The sequence below is a fragment of the Scyliorhinus torazame genome, chromosome 3 (assembly GCF_047496885.1).
Source record: "Scyliorhinus torazame isolate Kashiwa2021f chromosome 3, sScyTor2.1, whole genome shotgun sequence".
Classification (NCBI taxonomy): Eukaryota; Metazoa; Chordata; class Chondrichthyes; order Carcharhiniformes; family Scyliorhinidae; genus Scyliorhinus; species Scyliorhinus torazame.
In genome coordinates, this window is record NC_092709.1 from 261688908 (window position 1) to 261715424 (window position 26517).

General features: G+C 50.7%; 1 protein-coding gene across 4 annotated transcripts in view; it reads left to right on the top strand.

Annotated features, from left to right (window-relative positions):
* LOC140409077 (probable E3 ubiquitin-protein ligase HERC1) overlaps positions 1 to 26517 on the top strand; it is a 701933-nt gene that overhangs the window by 667496 nt on the left and 7920 nt on the right. For all 4 annotated transcript variants that reach the window (XM_072497165.1, XM_072497164.1, XM_072497166.1 and 1 more), the window contains 2 exons: positions 309 to 461; positions 1477 to 1782. In XM_072497165.1, the coding sequence (XP_072353266.1) occupies positions 309 to 461; positions 1477 to 1782 (459 nt within the window). The remainder of the gene's footprint in view (positions 1 to 308; positions 462 to 1476; positions 1783 to 26517) is intronic.

The window sequence follows — 26517 nt, forward strand, 5'->3', positions numbered from 1 at the left end:
TTTCCTCTGTACTTTCTCTCTTCAACTTAATTCTCTACAGAATTATGAACCTGTCACTTATCATAAGCTGTCTTTGCTGTTTCATTTTAATCTCTACATCTTTAGCCATGGTGGGAACTCTAGCTTTTAATGCCCAAATGAATTTTAAGTTATTTTATGCAGTTTTGCTCACATTATCTATACATTACACGTCAGCAAAAATAACTTGAGTCTTAGTGCCTAAAACAAAGTTCAGCAATTGTTCAATGATGTTAGGATGAATATTGTGATCACTTTTTCTAATGTATTTGGCTTGAATTATTTTCTAGATGATTCCTTTGGATTCTTTTGTTGGTCAGAGTGCAAGTGGTAAGGTTGTGCCAATAATTCCTGGAGGAAGTAGTATACCTTTGACTTTTGGAAACAGGAAGGAGTATGTAGAGAGAGCGATTGAATATAGATTACATGAACTGGATCAACAGGTGAGCATCAAAATCCTTTCAAAATGTTTTAATTTCTGTGTGAAGCTGTAAACAATGAATTTAATTATGCTCCTATTTCTCTCAAAATGATCTCTTGGATCTTCATCTCTGCATTCACCAAATCCTTGATAATGCCAAAGGTTACCTGATGGTCTATTTTTTTTAAAAGCCCCATGTTGAACTCAGCCATGGGGATTAGGAGGCTCCAAGGCTTGAACCCAAATTTAAGCTGAGTTAACTGGTTCACAGTCTAGGCACTTGCAACTAAATTGCCTAGCTAGCTGTATCTGATCACAGACTAGTTTATGAATGATCAGCAGGAACAGATGAAACTCATTATTTCGCAAATGTCACCACCCTTTGAGTAGCTTTCTGGTGCAGTCACTTGAATGAAAATAAAAGATGCAATAACTTGAAGTCACTGTAAACACTCAATTATATATCAACAACTATTAGAACCAGACAAGAGAGAGGACACTTAAAAGGATGTGAGCTTGCTTATGAGTAGTTATATTCACACTGAATAAATTTTTTGCATTAGTGTCCAGAATCCCTGGCTTGTATATATATTTAGAACATCTCATTTTAAGGAAGTATTATCAACAAATATAGTGGGAGAGTCAAATTGAATCTTCTCGTGGTTTTTAATCATAGTTGTCAGCAATTCAAATCATTCAGTGAACAACTACTATTTGAAATTAAAATAAAAACACTGGAGATACTCAACGGGTCTGGCAGCACCTGTGGTGAGAAAAAAAACAAAGTGAACTGAAACATTTATTTTGTTCAGCTGAAACATTCGCAATGTGTGTACATGTTCTTCCTGTCTGCAAAGACCAGGGTCTTGTGTGTTAACTTGCGTGGCTTCCAATATACGCACGTGAACAGGTAACGTGTATTATATAATTTGTAAAAATAGATACTTCGCAATATATTAACCATGACTCATTTGCCAAGAAAGCATCCCAGTAACAAATGAAATCCCAATCAACATGTGGTATTTGTTCATTTTCAGGTAGCAGCAATCAGACAAGGGATGTCAGCTATTGTCCCTGTACCTCTACTGTCTCTACTTACAGAAAAACAGCTTGAACAGCTCGTGTGTGGGATGCCGGAAGTGAATGTAGATACTTTGAAGAAAGTTGTACGTTACCGTGACATTGTTGAAAACCATCAACTGCTCAGTTGGCTGTGGCAAACGCTGCAAGAGTTTTCTAATGAAGAGAGGGTGCTATTTCTTCGCTTTGTCTCTGGCCGCTCCAGGTTACCAGCCAACCCTGCAGATATCACACAGAAATTTCAGATTATTAAAGTGGATAGGGTAGGTATTCTGCATTGAGAAACTACAGTGATGACTTCATATGATTGTCTTTTAACTAAATCTTGTATATTTGAAGGCCAATAGAATTTGATACTCAGATTTGCCGACAGTATTTACCTGGGAAGCAATTATCTTTGTGCCCTTAGTCTTACCCAAAGAAATCCATATGTATGCCTAGGGTCAATATCGCAAAGTTTGTGAGCACTAATATTATTTCCTTTACGTTGGCTTGCATTTGCTAAAACATTTTCTTTCTGTCCTCTTGCCCTCCTATCAGCTGTTCCTATTGAATGTTTATTCTCCTCCACTCTTTCACTGCTGTGACATTATATTGATAACTACTAGTTTAGCTGCAGCTGTTGATTACAATCATTTTTCCCAGGACCTATCCTGCAGGCTATCTCTGATTTTGTGAGAATCTGGACTAAAGTGATAAAAAGTACTCACATGGTGAAGGAACAAAGCCCATTTCTATTCCAGTACCTGTTACCACTTCTGCAGCATCGGTACATTTATATAGCAATCTCGTGCTCGGACTCCAGTTTGGTCCGATTAATCTTCTCGGGGTTTTTAATCATAGTTGTCAGCAACTCAAATTAAGATTGAAGGTAACTTGGAACAGAATGCGCCGTTAGTGATTAACAACTGCAATGAAAATGTAATATTCCAATACAGTTTCTGAAACCATGCATTTATTGATTTTAAAATGCCAGATTGGTGAAAAATCAAAAATGATCTACATAAACGGACCAGATTAATAGGATGTAAAAGAGCTTCAAGCTATTTTAACCATTATCAGAAATATTTACTGTAGCTATATCATTGTTCAATATGGAGAGAAATGTGAAGAGATTTATTTTGATAGGAAGAATATGCAGAGACAATGGCCTGAATTCTCTGTTTGGCAGACTATGTCCTCCGGCTGGAGATGACTCGCACACTAAGGTGCTCTCGCTCTGTATGGGAGCATAAATCCAGAAGTGATTCACCATCCCTTGCATTGCAAATTTATGCATGGCAAGGATTGCAAGGGATTCCCTTGTGAATCCAGCTATCGAGCCACCATTTTGAGTGGGAGGCCCTATAGCGAGGTCTGGTGGCTGGGCCCCCCTCTTCCCCAATACAATTCCCCCCCCCCTCCCCCCCCAATGCAATTTTCCTCATCACCACCACTTTCTGGCTCACCCCCCCCCCCCCCCCCCCCCCCGCACTACAGTACGGGGTGATGCACGATCAATTACTACTAAAGCGAGGTTGTACTCCAACTGAAGGCTTTAATAAGCTAGATGTTTCCCCCAGCACCTCAGGTACAGAAAGAAGGCTGCTGGGGCGGCATGGGCTCTTGTACCCCGCCTTACAGGGCAGAGCTACCATACGGCTTGACCAATGGGAAACATACAATATCTACCAATGGTGTTCCAGCATTACTAGGTACCGTAATACCTCTACACAGACTACCACATTCAACCCTGTTAAAAAAAGAGTGGTGGCTTGGTATTACAACATGGTAATGTGGTAGAAGTTATAGTTATGGAGGTACCATAATACCTCCGTACAGCGTTTTGTCTTATTGTCGTAACTATTTACAATTTCACAATTAACTATATACACTTTAAAATGAAGCAATCAGTCGATCGGGGGCCCTGGTCGCCCTCTGTGATCGTCGAAGCTTTGGTGGTGACACCGGTGGAGGCTTGGGCGTCTGTGACTCCGGGAGCGTGGCCTCGATCTCTGTGGCAGCTTCAACATCCCTAGACGGCGCTGGTGGGGAAGCCGATTGACCTGGGAAGGGAGTCTCTGCGGGGTGCGTCGGTGGGCGGGGGGGCCTAGACGGAGCCGGCAGAAGAACCGATCCTCCTGGGAAGGGGGTGGCTGTAAGGTGCACCAGTGGGAGGGAGGGTGGGACTGGTGGCTGGGGTGTGCGTGGGGATCCAGCGGGCGGCAGGTCTCGTAGGGAGACTGTATCTTGTCAGCCGTCGGGGTACGCCACGTAGGCGTACTGGGGGTTAGCGTGGAGAAGATGGACCCTCTCGACCAACGGGTCCGACCTGTGTGCCCGCACAAGTTTTCAGAGCATGATGGGTCCGGGAGCTGCCAGTCAGGTCGGGAGCGAGGTCCCAGAGGAGGACTTCCTGGGGAAGACGAGGAGACGTTTGTGAGGTGTTTGGTTGGCCGTGGTACAAAGCAGTGACTGGATGGAGTGGAGGGCATCCGGGAGGACTTCCTGCCAGCAGGAGATTTGGAGATTCCTGGACCATAGGGCCAGTAGGACGGTCATCCAGACCGTTCCGTTCTCCCTCTCTACCTGTCCGTTACCCCGGGGGCTGTAACTGGTTGTCCTGCTCGAGGCAATGCCCTTGCTGAGCAGGAATTGACGCAGTTCGTCGCTGTTTAAGGAGGACCCCCTATCACTATGTATGTAAGCGGGGAACCCGAACAGCGGAAAGATGATATGGAGGGCCTTGATGACGGTGGTTGCGGTCATGTCGGGGCAGGGGATTGCGAATGGGAGCCAGGAGTACTCGTCAATCACGTTCAGGAAGTACGTGTTGCGGTCGGTAGGGGGAGGGGGCCTTTGAAGTCCATACTGAAGCATTCAAAAGGACGGGAAGCCTTTATCAGGTGCGCTTTCTCTGGCCTGTAGAAGTGCGGTTTGCACTCCGCGCAGATTTGGCAGTCCCTGGTGGCTGTCCTGACCTCCTCGATGGAGGAGGACAGGTTGTGGGTCTTGATTTTTTTTTTATTAAATATTTTATTGAAAATTTTTGGTCAACCAACACAGTACATTGTGCATCCTTTACACAATATTATAACAACACAAATAACAATGACCTATTTTATAAACAAAAAATGAATGAATCAATAATAAATAACAAAAATGAAAACTAACCCTAATTGGCAACTGCCTTATCACAAGTAACACTCTCCAAAAATATAATTTAACAGTCCAATATATAATTATCTGTAGCAACGACCTATACATATTATACAGTATATATTAACAACCCTGAGAGTCCTTCTGGTTCCTCCCCCCCCCCCCCCCCCCCGATCCTGGGCTGCTGCTGCTGCCTTCTTTTTTCCATTCCGTCTATCTTTCTGCGAGGTATTCGACGAACGGTTGCCACCGCCTGGTGAACCCTTGAGCCGACCCCCTTAGGACGAACTTAATCCGCTCTAGCTTTATAAACCCCGCCATGTCATTTATCCAGGTCTCCACCCCCGGGGGCTTGGCTTCTTTCCACATTAGCAATATCCTGCGCCGGGCTACTAGGGCGCAAAGGCCAAAACATCGGCCTCTCTCGCCTCCTGCACTCCCGGCTCTTGTGCAACCCCAAATATAGCCAACCCCCAGCTTGGTTCGACCCGGACTCCTACTACTTTTGAAAGCACCTTTGTCACCCCCATCCAAAACCCCTGTAGTGCCGGGCATGACCAAAACATATGGGTATGATTCGCTGGGCTTCTCGAGCACCTCGCACACCTATCCTCCACCCCAAAAAATTTACTGAGCCGTACTCCAGTCATATGCGCCCTGTGTAATACCTTAAACTGAATCAGGCTTAGCCTGGCACACGAGGACGACGAGTTTACCCTGCTTAGGGCATCTGCCCACAGCCCCTCCTCGATCTCCTCCCCCAGCTCTTCTTCCCATTTCCCTTTTAGTTCATCTACCATAGTCTCCCCTTCGTCCCTCATTTCCCTATATATATCCGACACCTTACCATCCCCCACCCATGTCTTTGAGATCACTCTGTCCTGCACCTCTTGTGTCGGTAGCTGCGGGAATTCCCTCACCTGTTGCCTCGCAAAAGCCCTCAGTTGCATATACCTGAATGCATTCCCTTGGGGCAACCCATATTTCTCGGTCAACGCTCCCAGACTCGCGAACTTCCCATCCACAAACAGATCTTTCAGTTGCGTTATTCCTGCTCTTTGCCACATTCCATATCCCCCATCCATTCCCCCCGGGGCAAACCTATGATTGTTTCTTATCGGGGACCCCTCCAAGGCTCCAGTCTTTCCCCTATGCCGTCTCCACTGTCCCCAAATCTTCAGTGTAGCCACCACCACCGGGCTTGTGGTGTAGTTCCTCGGTGAGAACGGCAATGGGGCTGTCACCATAGCCTGTTGGCTAGTCCCCCTACAGGACGCCCTCTCTAATCTCTTCCACGCCGCTCCCTCCTCCTCTCCCATCCACTTACTCACCATTGAAATATTAGCGGCCCAATAATACTCACTTAGGCTCGGTAGTGCCAGCCCTCCCCTATCCCTGCTACGCTGTAAGAATCCCTTCCTCACTCTCGGGGTCTTCCCGGCCCACACAAAACCCATGATGCTCTTTTCATTCCTTTTTAAAAAAGCCTTCGTGATCACCACCGGGAGGCACTGAAACACAAAAAGGAATCTCGGGAGGACCACCATCTTAACCGCTTGCACCCTCCCTGCCAGTGACAGGGATACCATATCCCATCTCTTGAAATCCTCCTCCATCTGTTCCACCAACCGCGTTAAATTTAACCTATGCATTGTGCCCCAATTCTTAGCTATCTGGATCCCCAGGTAACGAAAGTCCCTTGTTACCTTCCTCAACGGTAGGTCCTCTATTTCTCTACTCTGCTCCCCTGGATGCACCACAAACAACTCACTTTTCCCCATGTTCAATTTATACCCTGAAAAATCCCCAAACTCCCCAAGTATCCGCATTATTTCTGGCATCCCCTCCGCCGGGTCCGCCACGTATAGTAGCAAATCGTCCGCATATAAAGATACCCGGTGTTCTTCTCCTCCCCTAAGTACTCCCCTCCACTTCTTGGAACCCCTCAACGCTATCGCCAGGGGCTCAATCGCCAGTGCAAACAATAATGGGACAGAGGGCATCCCTGCCTTGTCCCTCTATGGAGCCGAAAATATGCAGATCCCCGTCCATTCGTGACCACGCTCGCCACCGGGGCCCTATACAACAGCTGCACCCATCTAACATACCCCTCTCCAAAACCAAATCTCCTCAACACCTCCCACAGATAATCCCACTCCACTCTATCAAATGCTTTCTCGGCATCCATCGCCACTACTATCTCCGTTTCTCCCTCTGGTGGGGCCATCATCATTACCCCTAACAACCTCCGTATATTCGTGTTCAGCTGTCTCCCCTTCACAAACCCAGTTTGGTCCTCGTGGACCACCCCCGGAACACATTCCTCTATTCTCATTGCCATTACCTTGGCCAGGATCTTGGCATCTACATTTAGGAGGGGAATAGGTCTATAGGACCCGCATTGTAGCGGGTCCTTTTCCTTCTTTAAGAGAAGCGATATCGTTGCTTCAGACATAGTCGGGGGCAGTTGTCCCCTTTCCTTTGCCTCATTAAAGGTCCTCGTCAGTACCGGGGCGAGCAAGTCCACATATTTTCGATAGAATTCGACTGGGAATCCATCCGGTCCCGGGGCCTTTCCCGCCTGCATGCTCCTAATTCCTTTCACCACTTCTACCTCGATCTGTGCTCCCAGTCCCACCCTTTCCTGCTCTTCCACCTTGGGAAATTCCAGCCGATCCAAGAAGCCCATCATTCTCTCCCTCCCATCCAGGGGTTGAGCTTCATATAATTTTTTATAAAATGTCTTGAACACTCCATTCACTCTCTCCGCTCCCCGCTCCATCTCTCCTTCCTCATCCCTCAATCCCCCTATTTCCCTCGCTGCTCCCCTTTTCCTCAATTGGTGTGCCAGCAACCTGCTCGCCTTCTCCCCATATTCGTACTGTACACCCTGTGCCTTCCTCCATTGTGCCTCTGCAGTGCCCGTAGTCAGCAAGTCAAATTCTACATGTAGCCTTTGCCTTTCCCTGTACAGTCCCTCCTCCGGTGCTTCCGCATATTGTCTGTCCACCCTCAAAAGTTCTTGCAGCAACCGCTCCCGTTCCTTACTCTCCTGCTTCCCTTTATGTGCCCTTATTGATATCAGCTCCCCTCTAACCACCGCCTTCAACGCCTCCCAGACCACTCCCACCTGGACCTCCCCATTATCATTGAGTTCCAAGTACTTTTCAATGCACCCCCTCACCCTTAGACACACCCCCTCATCTGCCATTAGTCCCATGTCCATTCTCCAGGGTGGGCGCCCTCCTGTTTCCTCCCCTATCTCCAAGTCCACCCAGTGTGGAGCGTGATCCGAAATGGCTATAGCCGTATACTCCGTTCCCCTCACCTTCGGGATCAATGCCCTACCCAGCACAAAAAAGTCTATTCGCGAGTAGACTTTATGGACATAGGAGAAAAACGAGAACTCCTTACTCCTAGGTCTGCTAAATCTCCACGGGTCTACACCTCCCATCTGCTCCATAAAATCTTTAAGTACCTTGGCTGCTGCCGGCCTCCTTCCAGTCCTGGACTTCGACCTATCCAGCCCTGGTTCCAACACCGTATTAAAATCTCCCCCCATTATCAGCTTTCCCATCTCTAGGTCCGGAATGCGTCCTAGCATCCGCCTCATAAAATTGGCATCATCCCAGTTCGGGGCATATACGTTTACCAAAACCACCGTCTCCCCCTGTAGTTTGCCCCTCACCATCACGTATCTGCCCCCGTTATCCGCCACTATAGTCTTTGCCTCGAACATTACCCGCTTCCCCACTAATATAGCCACCCCCCTGTTTTTCGCATCTAGCCCCGAATGGAACACCTGGCCCACCCATCCTTTACGTAGCCTAACCTGGTCTATCAGTTTCAGGTGCGTTTCCTGTAACATAACCACATCTGCCTCAAGTTTCTTAAGGTGTGCGAGTACCCGTGCCCTCTTTATCGGCCCGTTCAGCCCTCTCACGTTCCACGTGATCAGTCGAGTTGGGGGGCTTCCTACCCCCCCCCCCTTGTCGATTAGCCATCACCTTTTTCCAGCTCCTCACCCGGTTCCCACGCAGCTGTATCTCCCCCAGGCGGTGCCCCCCCCGCCCATCCTCTCCCACACCAGCTCCCCCCTCTCCCCAGCAGCAGCAACCCGTAATTCCCCCCTCCCCCCCTCCCCCCCCCGCTAGATCCCCCGCTAGCGTAATTACTCCCCCCATGTTGCTCCCAGAAGTCAGCAAACTCTGGCCGACCTCGGCTTCCCCCCGTGACCTCGGCTCGCACCGTGCGACGCCCCCTCCTTCCTGCTTGTTGTGGGTCTTGATGAAGTGGAAGAAGCGGGTGACCCCTGGGTGGCAGATGTCCTTGTGGAGGGCTCGGAGGTGGTCCACTCGCAGGACAGGGCATCAGGGGGCTCGTTTAGCTTCCCGGGACAATACAAGATCTCGTAGTTATAGGTGGAGAGTTCGATCCTCCACTGTAAGATCTTATCGTTTTTTATCTTGCCCCGCTGTGCATTATTGAACATGAAGGCGACCGACCGTTGGTCAGTGAGGAGAGTGAATCTCCTGCCGGCCAGGTAATGCCTCCAATGTTGCACAGCTTCTACTATGGCCTGGGCCTCCATTTCGACTGAGGAGTGGCGGATTTCGGAAGCATGGAGGGTACGTGAGAAGAAGGCCACGGGTCTGCCCACTTGGTTGAGGGTGACCACCAGAGCTACGTCGGACGCGTCGCTCTCGACCTGGAAAGGGGGGGGGGACTCATCGATGGCGTGCATCGTGGCCTTTGCAATGTCTGCTTTGATGCGGCTGAAGGCCTGGCGGGCCTCTATCGACAGGGGAAAAACTGTGGATTGGATCAGAGGATGGGCCTTGTCCGCATACTTGGGGACCCACTGGGCATAGTAAGAAAAAAATCCTAGGCAGCACTTCAGGGCCTTGGAGCAGTGAGGGAGGGGGAAGTCCTTAAGGGGGCGCATGCATTCAGGGTCAGGGCCTATAACTCCATTTCGCGCTACATAGCCGAGGATGGCTAGGCGGTCGGTGCTGAACACGCATTTATCCTTGTTATACGTAAGGTTAAGGATCTTTGCGGTCTGGAGGAATTTTCGGAGGTTGGTGTCGTGGTCCTGCTGGTCGTGGCCGCAGATGGTGACATTATCGAGATACGGGAATGTTGCCCGTAAACCGTACCGGTCAACCATTCGGTCCATCTCGCGCTGGAAGACCGAGACCCCATTAGTGACACCCAAGGGAACCCTTAAGAAGTGGTAGAGCCGCCCATCTGCCTCAAAGGCAGTGTACTTGCGGTCACTAGTGCGGATGGGGAGCTGGTAGTAGGCGGACTTAAGATCCACCGTGGAGAAGACCTTGTAATGCGTGATCCTGTTTGCCAGGTCGGATATGAGGGGGAGAGGGTACTCGTCCAGCTGCGTAAACCTGTTGATGGTCTGACTGTAGTCGATGACCATCCTATGCTTCGCCCCGGTCTTTACCACCACTACTTGGGCTCTCCAGGGACTGTTGCTAGCTTCAATGACCCCTTCCCTCAGTAGCCGTTGGACCTCTGACCTAATAAAGATCCGATCCTGGGCACTGTACAGTCTGCTCCCGGTGGCGACGGGTTTGCAATCCGGGGTGAGTTTCGCAAACCGGGAAGGCGGATCGACCTTGCGGATCGCGAGGCTGCAGACAGTGAGAAGGGGTATAGGGCCGCCAAATTTGAAAGTTAGACTTTGGAGGTTGCACTGCAAGTATAACCCTAGGAGTGTGGCCACGCAGAGGTAGGAAGGATGTAGAGCCGGTAATTTTTAAACTCCCTTTCCTGGACCGTGAGGTTTGCTACACAAAACCCCTTTATCTCTACTGAGTGGGAACCGGAGGCCAGGGAGATTTTTTGATTAACGGGGTGGACTGGGAGAGAACAGCGCCTTACCGTGTCGGGGTGTATGAAGCTCTCCGTGCTCCCAGAGTCGATTAAGCAGGACGTCTCGTGCCCGTTGATTAGTACCGTTGTTGTAGAAGCTGAGAGTGTTCGAGGCCGGGACTGGTCCAGGGTCACCGAGGCTAATCGGGGCAGCAGTTGAAGGTTCTCTTTGGGCGGTGTGTGGTCAGCCGAGCTGGGGTCCTGGGAGTCCATCCAAGATGGCGGCACCCATTGGTCGCACATGGCTGGGGGTGCACAAAATGGCGGCGCCTATCCATCACACGTGGTGTCCGCGGGACAAGATGGCGACACCCGGAGGCCGCACATGGCCCTGGAGGAGGAAGATGGTGGCACCCGCTAGCCGCACGGGGACCGTGGAGAGGATTGTGGTGGCGGTCCGCATTCGCCACCGGAGACCGCAGCGACCGCCCGGGTCTGGCATACCGCCACGAAGTGGCCCTTTTTACCGCATCTCTTGCAGGTGGATGCACGGGCCGGACAGCGCTGCCGCGGGTGCTTGGCCTGCCCGCAAAAATAGCAACTGGGCCCCCCGGGGTTGCCAGGCCATCTTGCAGCACAAGCTTGTGGGGGGATGGGAGATGTCTCTGGGTCGGCCGCGGGAGGGTTCCACGCTGCCCAGGGGGCTGCCGCGCGGTCGAGGACGTAAGCGCGGGCGTTTCGGGAGGGCACATCCAGGGAGCCGGCAAGGGCCCGTGCCTCCTTGAGGCCTAGGGTATCTTTCTCCAGAAATCGCTGGCGGATTTGGGAGGACCGCATACTTGCAACAAAAGCGTCCAGGATCAAAAGTTCTGTGTGGTCGCTCGCCGAAACCTATGGACAGCTGCAGTTTCTCCTCAACATCAGGAGCGATTCCCCAGGGATTTGTCGCCTCGTCGCTAGCAGATGTCGGGCGTAGACCTGGTTTACCGGGCGAATATAATGTCCTTTTAGCAGCTCCATTGCTGCATCAAAGTCGTCCTCGGTGAGGGTGTAAATTTATGGGCTCACCCTCGAGTGCAGGACTTGCAATTTCTGTTCTCCCGTGGGTGTGTTTTCGGCCGTTCCGAGATATCCGTTAAAACACGTCAGCCAGTGCTTGAAGGTTGCCGCTGAGTTTGCCGCGTGGGGGCTGAGCTGCAGACACTCCGGCTTGATTTGGAGCTCCATCCTTTTAAATCTAGCTTATTAAATTGATGCATGATCAATGACTACTAAAGCAAGGTTGTAGTCCAACTGAAGGCTTTAATAAGCTAGATGTTTCCCCCAGCAGCTCAGGTACAGAAAGAAGGCTGCTGGGGCGGCACTGGCTCTAATACCCCACCTTGCAGGGCGGAGCTACCATACAGCTTGACCAATGGGAAACATACAATATCTACCAATGGTGTTCCAGCATTACCAGGTACCGTAATACCTCTACACAGACTACCACACGGGGGTGACCCAACCCAGCCCCCCCCCCCCCCCCCACCACCACCAGTGACTCTCCATTGCAGGGACCTCCCATAAAAAAGCCTCCAACTAGAGACCCCCATCAGAGAACATCCCATTGTTTAATCTCATTTCCCTTCACGCTTGAGTGGATTTCAAGTGGTCAGCTGTGAAACTAACAGCAATGTTTATAAACCATCTAGCTATGATTGACAGCTCTTGGACCACATCAAAGACAGCTGTGCTTTCCGCAGAGAAAAAGAAGTGCGAGCACTTGACCAGCTGTGATGTCATCAAGCGTGGCAGGACTGGTAGAGAGTGCGGTTAATGGAGGTTATGTCAAATTTGTATAAGACACCAGTTTGTCCTCACCTGGAGTATTTTGCCCTGTTCTGGATATCGCACTTTAAGGTGTGAAGGCATTGGAGAATGTGCAGAAAAGATTCATGAAAATAGTTCCTGGGATGAGAAACATAAGGTATGAAGTGAGAATGGAGAAGTTGGGGCTGTTCTCCTTGGAGAGAAGAAGGCACAGAGGAAATTTGATAGAAATGTTCAAAATCAGTAGGGAGCTTAATAGAGTAAATAGGAAGGCACTGTTTCCACTTGTGAAAGGATTGAGAATGAGAAGGCACAGATTTAGAATAATTGGCAAAAGAAGCAAAAGCCGTATGAAAAAATATTTTTTCGCGCAATAAGTTTTTAAGATCTGGAATGCGCTGTCTGAAAGTGTGGTGGAGACCGGTTCAATCAAAACATTTCTTTGAGCGTTGAAATAAAGCTAGTGCTGACGTTATTCCGAAAGGCAATATTTTGTAGCGGAATCGGCTTTTGAGAGTATTGATGGTGAGTCGATCCTGAGATTCAGCTGCCACATTCATTTTTTTTAAAATATTTTATTCAAGGAATTTTCATGTAAACAAAGAAAAGCAGAAGAATAACCAAACAACCTTATAAACAACCAACACCCACTCCCCTGATACCGTCCCCTTCTCCCATCCCGCCTTCCCCATTTTAACCCCCTTACCCCACCCATTCTCCCCCCCTGCTGACCCCTCAATCCTCCTTAAAGAAATCAATAAATGGCTTCAACCTTCGAGTGAACTGGTCCACCAACCCCTTCAAAACGAACTTCGCCTTCTCCAGCCTCGGGTGTTCCGCCAGGTCGCTCACCCACACTCTCGCTTTCAGCGGCTCCGAGTCCAGCCACCCGAGCAAAATGCGTCTCCCGGCTATCAGGGAGGCAAAGACTACTCTTAGCCCCTGGACTCCCAGATCGTCTGACATCCGAATATCGACTCCTCTGGACTCGGGGCCACTTCCACTCCCAGCATCTCGGACATTATGTCCAAACCCCTGCCAGAACCACTTCAGCCTTGAACATGCCCAGAACATGTGAAGGTGATTTGCGGGCCTCCCCGCACACCGCCCACACCTATCCTTCACCCCATCAAAGAACCTACTCCTCCTTGCTACCGTCATATGCGCCCTATGTATTACCTTAAACTGGATGAAGCTTAGCCTCGCACACGGTGAGGACACATTCACCCTCTGCAGGGCCCCTGCTCACGTCTCGGCCCCACCTCCCCTCCCAGCTCCTCCTCCCACTTACATTTTATATCCCCCACCAGGGCCCCCACCCAATCCATCAACTCCTTGTAGAACTCTGACGCCTTCCTCTCCCCTATCTTGTCCCTCGACAGTACCTTGTCTTGCAACGACAACCCAGGAAAGGATGGCACCTCTCTCCTTACAAAATCCCGGACCTGCAAGTACCTAAAACCGTTCCACCTGGGCAGCTCATACTTTTCTTCCAGGTCCACTGACTTCGTAAATTTTCCCCCTATGAACAGATTGCCAAATTGATGCCACCCCAAAAACCTTGCATTCAACACTCCACCCCCCCCGACCCACCCACCACTGGCGGAAACCTATGGTTATTCCAGATCAGTGCCCACACTGAGGCACCCTCCAGCCCGAAGTGCTGCCTCCACTGCCCCCACACCCTTATGGCCGGCACCATCACTGGGCTCACGGAGTTCCTGGCTGGCAAGAACGGCAGAGGTGCTGACAACAATGTCCCCAAACTCGTTCCCCTACACGATGCCGCCTCCATCCGGCCCCACCCAAACGACCCATTTCCTAAGCATTGTGATATTCACTGCCTAGTAGTAGTTCTTCACGTCCGGCAGCTCCAGCATCTCCCCCCGCCCCCCCCCCCACATCCCTCACCCTGCTCCAGAAAAACCCTCCTAACCCGCCAGGCTTTCCCCGCCCACACAAGCCCAGAGATCAGCGCATTGAGAAAATTGGGAGGTTCAGGAACACGACCAGAAACTTGGCAGCACCGTCATTTTAACTGTCTGCACCTGCCCCGCCAGCCACAGCAGCAGCACATCCCATCTCCTAAAGTCCACTTTCATCTGCTCCACCAGCCGAGCCAGGTTCTACTTGTGAAGCTGCGCCCAACCCAAAGTCACCTGGATGCCCAAGTATCTAAAGCTCGCACCACACCACCCTGTACGACAGCTCCCCTAACCTCCTCTCCTGCCCTCTCGTCTCAATCGGGAACACTTCGCTCTTTCCCATATTCAACTTGTATCCGGAAAACGAGCCAAACTTCTCCAAAATCCCCATAATGTCCCTGATACTACCCAAAAGGTCTGAGATACAAAACAACAGGTCGTCCGCATACAATGAGACCCTACGCTTGACCCCAGCTCTTCAAACCCTCTCCAGTCCCTCAACACCCAGGCCACATTGCCGGCAGCTTTATCACCAAGGCGAAGAGCAACAGGGAGAGCGGGTACCGCTACCTCGTCCCCCAATGCAGCCCAAAATTTCCCGAACTCACTCAGTTCGTCCGCACACTTGCGACCGGCGCCTTGTACAGCAACTGGACCCAATTCACAAGACCCTGTCTCAACCCAAACCGCCCCAACACCTCCAGCCGTTACTTCCACACCACCCGATCGAACGCCTTCTCCGTGTCCTTTGCCACTACTACCTCCACGTCCTGCCCCTCCGAAGGCATCATGATTACATTAAGCAGCCTCCTCAGATTCGCCGTCAACTGCCTCCCCTTAGAAACCCCGTTTGGTCTTCGCCTCACCCCCAGGGTGCAGTCCTCGATTCGCGAGGCCAACACCTTTGCCAACAGCTTGGCATCTACATTCAGTAACGATATCGGGCAGTACGACCCCCCACACTGCTCCGGATCCTTGTCCTTTATTAATATCTGGGAGATGGAAGCCTGATTTGATTTGATTTATTGTCACGTACTGAAGTACAGTGAAAAGTATTTTTCTGCGGCCGAGGGAACATACACAGTACGTACATAGTAGTCAAGGAGAATAATCAGCAGAGAACATTGCGACAATGTTGGGGGATTTACCCCCTCTCCCTTCATTATACGCCCTCAGCAGCATTGGCCCCAGGTCTTCCCCAAACGTAAAACTCCATCCGGCCCCTGCCTGCATTGCCCCCATACTGTCCTAACACCTCCCTCAACCCTAATATCTGACCGTGAAGTGCCGTCGATATTATCTTCCACGTGAGTTCACTTCAGCCATTATCACAGCGGTCTACATCCCACCCCAGGCAGAAGTGAGGAAGGCGCTGGACGAACTATACAGTTATAAACAATTACAAAACAGAACACCTGGAGGCCTTGTTCATCGTGGCCGGAGACTTCAACAAGGCCAACCTCAAGAGTGTACTGCCAAAATTCCAGCAGCACATCTCCTGTCCAACCAGGGGCGACAACACTCTTGACCACTGCTACTCAAAAATCATGGGCGCCTACCGTTCCATCCCCCCACCGCATTTTGGGAAATCAGACCATAAGACGGTGCTCCTTCTCCTGGCATACAAGCAGAAACTCAAGCGGGAGAATCCAGCTAAGAAGGTTGTGCAGTGCTGGTCTGAGGAGACAGATGAGCTCTTACGTGACTGCGTAGAGACAGTGGACTGGTCCATATTTAAGAACTCAGCGACCAACTTAAATGAGTATGCCACCACCGTCACAGACTTCATCAGCAAATGTGTGGACGACTGCGTGCCAAAGAAAGCAGTACGTACGTTCCCCAACCGGAAACCATGGCTCAATCGCGAGATTGACTCCCTACTGAAGGACAGATCTGAGGCGTTCAAGACAGACGATCCTGACCTATACAAGAAATCCAGGTACGACCTCCGCAAAGCCATCCGAGATGGCAAGAGAGAATACCAAACCAAGCTACAGTCACAGACAGACTCTCGGCGGTTGTGGCCAGGACTAAACAACATAACGGGCTACAAAGCGAAGCCGAACAGTATCTCTGGCAGCAGCGCACCCCTCCCCGATGAACTCAATGCATTCTATGCTCGGTTCAAGCAGGTAACCAACAATCCGCTGGCGAGTGCCCCAGCAGCCCATAATTCACCCATACCCACCATCACAGCTTCTGAAGTCAGACTGGCCTTCCTGAAAGTGAACCCTCGGAAGGCGACGGGCCTGGACGGGATCCCTGGTCGTGCACTCAGAGCCTGCGTGGACCAGCTGGCAGAGGTATTCGCGGACATCTTTAACCTGTCCCTACTCCACTTAGAGGTCCCCACCTGCTTCAAGAAGACCATCATACCGGTACCAAAGAAGAACCAGGCAACATGCCTCAATGACTACCGTCCAGTGGCCCTGACTTCAGTCGTAATGAAGTGCTTCGAGAGGTTGATCATAAAGCGCATCACCTCCATACTTCCAGAACGTCTTGATCCACTGCAATTCGCATCCCGCTGCAACCGGTCCACAGCAGACGCCATTTCCCTGGCCCTACACTCATCCCTAGAGCATCTCGAAAACAAGGACTCCTACATCAGACTCCTATTTATTGACAACAGCTCCGCCTTCAACACCATAATCCCAGCCAAGCTCATATCAAAGCTCCAAAACCTAGGACTTGGCTCCCCACTCTGCAACTGGATCCTCGATTTTCTGACCATCAGACCATAATCAGTAAGAATGAACAACAACACCTCCTCCACAATAGTCCTCAACACCGGGGCCCCGCAAGGCTGCGTACTTAGCCCCCTACTCTACTCCCTGTACACACACGACTGCGTGGCAAAACTTGGTCCCAATCCCATCTACAAGTTTGCTGACGATACAACCATAGTGGGCCGGATCTCGAATAACGACGAGTCAGAATACAGGCGGGAGATAGAGAACCTAGTGGAGTGGTGTAGCGACAAGAATCTCTCCCTCAATGCCAGCAAAACTAAAGAGCTGGTCATTGACTTCAGGAAGCAAAGTACTGTACACACCCCTGTCAGCATCAACGGGGCCGAAGTGGAGATGGTTAGCAGTTTCAAATTCCTAGGGGTGCACATCTCCAAAAATCTGTCCTGGTCCACCCACGTCGACACTACCACCAAGAAAGCACAACAGCGCCTATACTTCCTCAGGAAACGAAGGAAATTCGGCATGTCCACATTAGCCCTTACCAACTTTTACAGATGCACCATAGAAAGCATCCTATCGGGCTGCATCACAGCCTTGTATGGCAACTGCTCGGCCCAGGACCGCAAGAAACTTCAGAGAGTCGTGAACACCGCCCAGTCCATCACACAAACCTGCCTCCCACCCATTGACTCCATCTACACCTCCCGCTGCCTGGGGAAAGCGGGCAGCATAATCAAAGATCCCTCCCATCCAGCTTACTCACTCTTCCAACTTCTTCCATCGGGCAGGAGATACAGAAGTCTGAGAACACGCACGAACAGACTCAAAAACAGCTTCCCCACTGTCACCAGACTCCTAAATGACGCTCTTATGGACTGACCTCATTAACACTACACCCTGTATGCTTCATCCGATGCCAGTGCTTATGTAGTTACATTGTATATGTTGTACCTTTTCGTCCCATGTATTTAATGATCTGTTGAGCTGCTCGCAGAAAAATACTTTTCACTGTACCTCGGTACAAATCCAATCCAATCCAACCCAATTGGGCTCCCAGTCACTGAACCAGCTCCTCCTCTAACTTGGGAAACTTCAGCTCATCCAAAAAACACTGCATCCCCTCCGAATCGTATAACCTCCTGTAAAATGCCTCAAACACTGCATTCACCCCTCCGGTTCCAACACCACCCGACCCGACCCTTATCGTCCTTCACTCTGACAATCTCCCTCGCTGCCTTTTGCTTCCTCAGCTAGTGGGCCAGCATCCTGCTCGCCTTCCCCCAGTACTCATACACTGCCTCCCTGACCCTCCGTAACTGCCCCACCGCCTTCCCCGTAGACACTAGCCCAAATTCCATCTGGAATCTCTGCAGCTCCTTCAGCAGCCATGCCTCAAGGGCCTCCAAATACCTCCTATACCCTCAAAATCTCATTCACCAGCCTTGCCATCTCCGCCTGCTCTGCTTTCTCCCTGTGCACCCAAATTGTGATGCACTCCCCCTGAGCCACCACCTTGAGTATCTTCCACAGCGTGGTGGTGTGACCTCCACATGTTGTTTAGCTCCAAGTACCCCCGAATGGCAGACCTCACCTACTCGCACACCTCCTCCTCTGCCAACAACCCCACCTCCGGTCTCCACTGCCACAGCTTCCCGCCCTCAAACCGAGTCCAAGCTCGGTTCTATAACCGTATTAAAATCCACCCCCATGATCAACCGGTGCAAGTCCTGTTGTGTTATGCTGCTTCGGATAACACAGGCTGCTACTTGATGCAGTCTTAACTAAAGGATGCTCCATACTCTGAAATGAGTTCAACGTGTTTTTTGAACTATTAACACAGTTCCCAAATGAGTTCGACTCTCTGCTAATCTAACTGTAGTAACTCCGTCTAACTGTACCAGCTTGCTCTAAGCCACGTGCTGGGGCGTGACGCTGCTGATCAGCCCTGTCTAACTCTCTAGATGTCTGTCTGTGGAAAGAGGCAGGGTGTGGGTGCCTCATCCCTTTTATAGTGTTTATGTCATGCCCCCTTGTGGTGATGCCACCTCTGAGTGTCCTGACTGCCCATTGGTTGTGTCCTATTCTGAGTGTTCATTGGTTGCATGTTTGCATATCATGACATCTCCCATTTTTTTTTTTATATTTGTAGATGTATATACATGTGAATGTATCTGTCTAATGTGACTGACTGAGGAATACAGAACAGAACAAATGTTCATAAGTCCAGTCTCTGAGGCTTGCGTCTGATCCTCGTCGACTGCCGGAGAGGTGGTGGAGAGGATGACGGTGTCTTGACGGGCGAGTGGGGGGCACGACTAGTGGCTTCGTGGTTCGAGGTGTCTGGAGGTGGCAATTTGACATGTGGAAATGGAGGGGAAGGTGGTTGTGGGCAAACAACTTTTCGCAGTGCCCTTCGATTCCTTCGCACAGGGAGCCATCAGCCATACGTATGACATAGGATCTGGGCGCGGCCTGTCGAACAACAACAGCCGGAACAGACCACCCACCATCCGGTATCTTGATCCTGACTGTGTCTGCCGGGGATAGCACGTCCAGATCGATGGCATGTGCGTCATAACCCTGCTTCTGGCTGTCACAAAGCTGCTGCATCCTCTGCAGCACCAGGAGGTGATCAAGGTTGGGCAGGTGTATGGCTGGAAGCGTCGTCCGCAAGTCCCTGTTCATCAGCAGTTGAGCTGGCGACATGCCAGTGGACAAGGGAGTTGCCCGGTACGCAAGTAGTGCAAGGTGTATGTCGGAAGCGGAGTCCGAGGCCTTGCGGATGAGCTGCTTAACAATGTGCACCCCTTTTTCAACTTTGCCATTGGACTGCGGATAGTGCGGACTGGAGGTGACATGCCAGAAATTGTAGCTCTTGGCAAACGTGGACCATTCTCGACTGTGGAAGCACGGGCAATTGTCGCTCATGACGGTGTTCGGGATGCCATGCCGTGAGAATGTCTCTTTACACACTTTGATGACGGTCCATGAGGTGAGGTCAGGCAGCTTCAGTACCTCAGGATAGTTTGCAAAGTAATCGATGATTAAGATATAGTCGCGACCATTCGCATGGAATAGGTCAATGCCAACCTTGGACCACGGAGAAGTCTCTAGGTCATGTGGTTGGAGCATCTCCTTGCTCTGCACTGGTTGGAACCTCTGACAGGATTCACAATTCAGGACCATGTCCGTGGTGTCCTGGTTGATGCCGGGCCAGTAGACAGCTTGCCGGGCCCTGCGCCTGCACCTTTTGATGCCCAGATGTCCCTCATGAATCTGCCGCAGCACCATGCTCTGGAGATGTAGCGGGATGACTATCCTGTCCAGCTTGAACAGGATGCCATCGATCAGCGTCAGGTCGTCCTTGACGTTGTAGAATTGAGGGCATTGCCCTTTCTGCCAGCCATTGCTGAGATTGTGGATGACTCGCTGCAACAGGAGATCTCTGGCCGTCTCTTCTCGGATGAGAACGATCTTATCATCTGTTGCCGGGAGAGTGCTTGCACACAGTTGTACCTGCAATTCAATGTGCTGGATGATCTCCAGTGGTTCACTGGGTGAATTGAGGGAGCGGGACAATGCATCCGCGATGATGAGCTCCTTGCCAGGTGTGTACACCAAATTGAAATCATACCTCCGGAGTTTGAGCAGAATTCTCTGCAAATGAGGTGTCATGTCGTTCAGGTCCTTTTGGATGATGTGGACCGGAGGCCTATGATCCATCTCAACAGTAAATGTTAGCAAGCCGTAGACATAATCATGAAATTTGAGGATGCCGGTGAGAAGACCTAAACACTCCTTCTCAATCTGCGCATATCTGGTCTCAGTGGGTGTCATTGCCCGTGGCATGTATGCCAGTAGTACCCAGGATGACGTGTTGTCTCTTTGAAGCAACACCACCCCAATGCCATCCTGACTCGCATCTGTGGATTTCTTGGTCTCTCGGTCTGGGTCAAAGAATGCAAGGACGGGTGCAGTGGTGAGCTTGGCTTTCAGCTCCAGCCACTTTGTTCGGTGCTCCGCCTTCCACTCAAAGGCGGTTGATTTTTTTCACCAGATTGCGTAGGGCCGTGGTGTGTGTGGCCAAATTCAGGATGAACTTGCCAAGGAAATTGACCATTCCCAGGAAGTGCAGTACTGCCTTCTTGTCCTCAGAGACTTGCATCGCCTTGATGGCTTTAATTTTGTCTGTGTCCGGGCGTGCACAGTGTCGCGAAATGTGATCGCCCAGGAACTTCAGCGTGGATGTCCCAAAACAGCACTTGGACCTGTTTAGCTTGAGGCCATGTTCATGTATGCATCGGAATACTCTCTTGAGTCGTGACACATGTTCCTCTGGGGTTGTGGACCAGATTATGATATCGTCAACGTAGACACAAACCCCTTCTATTCCCTCCATCATCTGTTCCATGATGCGATGGAAAATCTCTGATGCAGAGATGATGCCAAATGGCATTCGGTTGTAGCAGAACCTCCCAAAAGGCGTGTTGAAGGTGCAGAGCCTTCTGCTGGATTCTTCAAGTTGGATTTGCCAAAGTCCTTGGGATGCGTCCAATTTTGTGAAGACGCGAGCGTGTGCCATCTCACTCGTGATTTCTTCCCTCTTCGGGATGGGGTAATGTTCCCGCATAATGTTTTTGCTTAGATCCTTGGGGTCAATGCAGATGCGTAGGTCCCCCGAAAGCTTCTTTAAGCACACCATCGAGCTAACCCAGTCGGTTGGTTCAGTGACCTTGGAAATCATGCCTTTTTGTTGTAGACTCGTGAGCTCTGCCTTCAGGCGCTCTCTCTCTGGAGCAGGGACTCATCGTGGTGCGTGGACCACTGGCTTGGCATCAGGCCGCAGTAGAATCTTGTACTCGTACGGCAGCATGCCCATCCCGCTAAATACGTCTGGGTACTGGGTTAGGATGTCGTCGATGCTGGTCTGAAAATCCGAATGGGACGGCGTCGTGGTGTAGACCCTTTGAATGAGGTTCAGTTGCTTCCAGGCATGCGCACCTAGCAGGGACGCCCTGTCTGGTTTAACAAACTCGAAGCGTAAGCTTGCTTGTGTGTATCGGCTGGACACCTGCAGGTGGCAGGACCCCGGTGCCTTGGTTGCGTTTCCGTTGTGGTCCAGGAGTTTGCAGGCAGCTGGAAGGATTGTGGGGGGCCTCTTGATTCTCTTGAAGTCCACCTGTGAAATCAGGTTGGCGGAGGCACCTGTGTCCAGTTTGAACTGGATGGGGCAGTGGTTGACCTTCATCACTGCATGCCATTCATCCTGGAAATCCACGGCCCGGATTGATTGGACTTGCGATGTGTCCGGTGTGGCGTATTCGCACTTCGTAATAATGCCCACTCGATAAGTGTTGTCCAGGTGTTTATCATCTGGATCCGTCGCACTGCCCGGATCAGAGTCATGCATTCGGTGTTGCACACTTCTGATGCGCCGCTGTCGAAATTGGGAGTGCTTGGCTCCTGACTGGCGGTGCAGATCTGCACAGGGCTGCATAGTGGTTTGGTTTCCCACAGTTTAAACAGCGTTTGCCTCTTGCAGGGCAGTTTTTTTTTAAATGGATGGTGCCGCAGTTCGCACACGTCATGACGTCGGCGTCATGACGCTCAGTGCGTCGTTGCGCTTGCGCGGTGCGGTTCTCGGATGTCTGCACCTGCGCAGTGCGGTTTTTGGCCGCTTCGTGTTCCCACTCGCATTGCGCATGCGTCAGGCCCCGGGAAGAGTGTGCAAAATAGCCGCTTTCGTCAATGTGGAAGCGCTGCATCCGGGAGATCGCCTGAACACTCTCCACCTCGTGGGAGGCTTGTTTTTCACTTTCTGCCGTTTTGTACCGTGAATAGCGATTTTTAGATTGCTCATGCACAGTACACGTTTCAATCATGACTGGCAGGGTCATGTGCTTGATTTTCAACAATTGCTCTCGCAGAGAATCAGAGTGGACTCCAAAAACGATTTGTTCTCTGGTCATGGAGTCAGTGATATCACCGAAGTTGCAGGATTGCGCTAGCAGTCTAAGGTTAGTTAGATAGGAGTTGAAGGATTCGTCTTTACCTTGCATCCTCTGCTTGACGATGTAGCGCTCGAGGATTTTGGTGGTGTCCACCTCGCAGTGGCTGTAGAATTTGTCCAGGATGGTTTGGTACTTCGTTTTGTCCTGCCCTTCGGAAAAGTGAAAGGAGTTGAAGATCTCTATTGCATGGTCACCCGCAGTGGTGAGTAGGAGAGCTATCTTCCGCGCGCATCGGATGCTTCCACGTATAGTTGAAATTTCTGTTTGAATGATCGCCAATTGGCACTAAGATTGCCAGTGGTCCTGAGCTGATGAGGAGCCTGAATCTTGTCCATTGTGCCTGTATTCAGTAGCTGGTTGTCACGCATCTTGCTGAGTTGAACTAAATAGATTGAACAGTCACTCCTGATATCATGGTGTGTTATGCTGCTTTGGATAACACAGGCTGCTACTTGATGCAGTCTTAACTAAAGGATGCTCCAGAGTCTGAAATGAGTTCAACCTGTTTATTGAACTATTAACACAGTTCTCAAATGAGTTCGACTCTCTGCTGATCTAACTGTAGTAACTCAGTCTAACTGTACCAGCTTGCTCTAAGCCACGTGCTGGGGTGTGATGCTGCTGATCAACCCTGTCTAACACTCTAGATGTATGTCTGTGGAAAGGAGCAGGGTGTGAGTGCTTCATCCCTTTTATAGTGTTTATGTCATGCCCCCTTGTGATGATGCCACCTCTGAGTGTCCTGACTGCCCATTGGTTATGTCCTGTTCTGAGTGTTCATTGGTTGCATGTTTGCATATCATGACAAGTCCAAGTCGGGAATCTTCACTAGCACCTGCCTCATAAAATATACATCGTCCCAATTTGGGGCATAAATGTTCACCAAAACCACCGACATCCTCTCCAGTTTTCCACTGACCATCAAGATCTTCCACCCCCCCACCGAATCTGCCACAACGTTCCCCACCTCGAAAGCCACTCGCTTATTCACTAACTCCGTCGCCCCCATCATCTTCATATCCAGTCCTGGACCCCTATCTTCAGGTGCGTCTCCTGCAAAAAGGCCACGTTCGCCTTCAGACTCCTGAGGTGTGCCTCAACATAAGTGACCATTTGACCAGCCCATTCAGCCCCCTCACGTTCCCCATGACCAACCTGGTCGGGGGGTCTCCCCGACCCCTTCCCTGCCGATCAGCCATATCACTTTTTGGGCCAGCCCATGGCATGCGACCCTCCAGGCCCACCCTCGGATGTCCACCGTCATCAATCCTTTTCCAACTGCACCACATGAACCACACCCTTACCAACAACCCTCTCCTCTCCCCACCTCGAACCAAATACCAGCCCCATCCACCCCCCCCCCCCCCCACCCCCCCCCCCCCACGTCTGCCTCCTGACAACCACACACTTCACTCCCGTTAACAAGCCCGTACGACTAGCAAGACCGCCCCCCCCCCCAATCATAGCAATCTTACTCCCCTAAAGACTAACAAAAGGTGCACTGACCCTCAATGTTTCCCCATGAAAACCCTGCCCTCCAGAAAACCCACCATCAGACTCTTTTGATGAAAAAAACTTTTATAAAACCACACAAACTCCTCCAAAGTTCTCACTCGCCTCCCAGTCCATTGTCCCTCATAAACTCCATTGCCTTTTCTGGCATGCCGAAATAGTACCCTCACTTCTGGATTCTCAGGGGGCTTTACAGGGTAGATGCTGAGAGGTTGTCCCCTTGTGCAAGAGCCTAGGACCAGAGGGCATAATCTCAAAGAATAAAGGTCGCCCATTTAAAGCAGAGATGAGGAGGAATTGCTTCTCACAGAGGGTAATGAACCTGTGGATTTCTTTACCGCAGGGGATTGTGGAGGCTGGGTTGTTAAATTTGTTCAAGGCTGAGAATGACAGATTTTGAATCAGTGAGGGAATCAAGGGTTATGGAGAAAAGGCAGGAAAGTGGAGTTGAGGATTATATCAGATCAGTCATGATCTCACTGAAATGCGGAGCAGAATCGATGGGACAGATGGCCTACTTCTGCTCTTGTGTCATATTGTCTTATGAGTTTAGCAGCAGAAGTCAGGGGAAAACTCTTCACTTGTTGGAGTCATACCTAGCTCATAGGTTTATTTGTTGGTGGGCAATTGCCCCATGCCTAGGACATCAGTGCAGGAGTTCCTTAGAGCAATGTCCTAGGTATAGCTATCTTCAGATGCTTCATGTGAAACCTTCCATCAGAAGTGGGGATGATTTCAAAGTGTTCAGTTTCATTCAAACCTCCACCTGATAATGAAGCAAGTGTCCACATGTGAGATCTGCTTGGTATCAAATAGAGGGAGAAGTATACTGATATCACAGGACCACTGAACAAATCAAAAGCACTCTAGGTATAGATGGGTGTCATTGTCATCCTTGTCTGCAGCTGATGTTGCCAAGTGGTATCTAATGAATGAAGAAGTTAGGGACCAAGGATTGATCCTTGGAGCACGGTGGAGAGAATGATATGTTTGTAGGAAGAAAAGTCATTTCATAATCAGCAATTCAAGAAAGCAAACTAAAAGCCAAAGACCTCCAGCTGTCACTCCCCTTCCTCCCTTGGTTCTCCTCCCCGCCCCATTAATTCGTTGTTTCAGGGTCCTTTCCCGGGCCCTTCACTCTACAGTGGGTAGTTATTCGTTATTTACGCATGGGCAGTGCCTTCTTCTCTCTCTCTCTCTCTCCCCCCCCCCCCCCCCCCCCCCAACCACCATCCTGTTTTCAACCTTCCCTGGGGAGTTCCTTTTCATGTGTTATTGTTCTAGGCTCTCTGGCCTCTGTTGTCAGTTGTTTCCTGGCCTTCCCCTCCTTTTCCTGGTAGCCTCCCCCCCCCCTCCCCCCCACGCCACACCCCTTCATTTCCTCTGCTCCCTGTGATCCCTTTGGCTCCCATGCATCCCTCCTCCCCTGTTCTATTAGCTGTTGACTTCGAACAGGTCCTGGAACAAGTTGGTGAATGGTCTCCACACTTTGTGAAAGCCATCCTCTGACGTTCGGATGGTGAACTTGATCTTCTCCAGGTGGGGAAATTCCAACAGGTCTGCCAGCCAGTCTGCAGATGTGGGTGGTGCTGCTGATCGGCAGCCGAGCAGGGTTCTCCAGCAGGCAATTAGAGAAGCAGAGGCCAGGGAGTCGGCCCTCTTCCCCATGAATAGTTCTGGCTGCTCCAATATGCCAAAGACTGCCACTCTTGGGCATGGCTCCACCCTCACCTCCACAATCTTGGTCATCACCTATAGGAAGGCTGTCCAGAACCCAACAAGTCTGGGGCATGCCCAGAACATGTGGGCGTGGTTGGCCAAGCCTCCCTGGCACTGTTCACATTTATCTTCCACCTCCAAGGTGAACCTGCTCATTCTGGCTCTTGTCAGGTGCGTTCTGTACACCACTTGCAGCTGCCTTGTGCATGAGGAGGTGAAGTTGGCCCTGCACAGTGCTTCGCTACAGAGTCCCCACCCTATTTCCATCCCTAGCTTTTCCTCTCATTTTTCCCGGGTTTCGTCCAGTGGGAACCGCGTCCTCTCTAAAAGTCGCCCGTACAGGTCCCCACAGTTTCCCC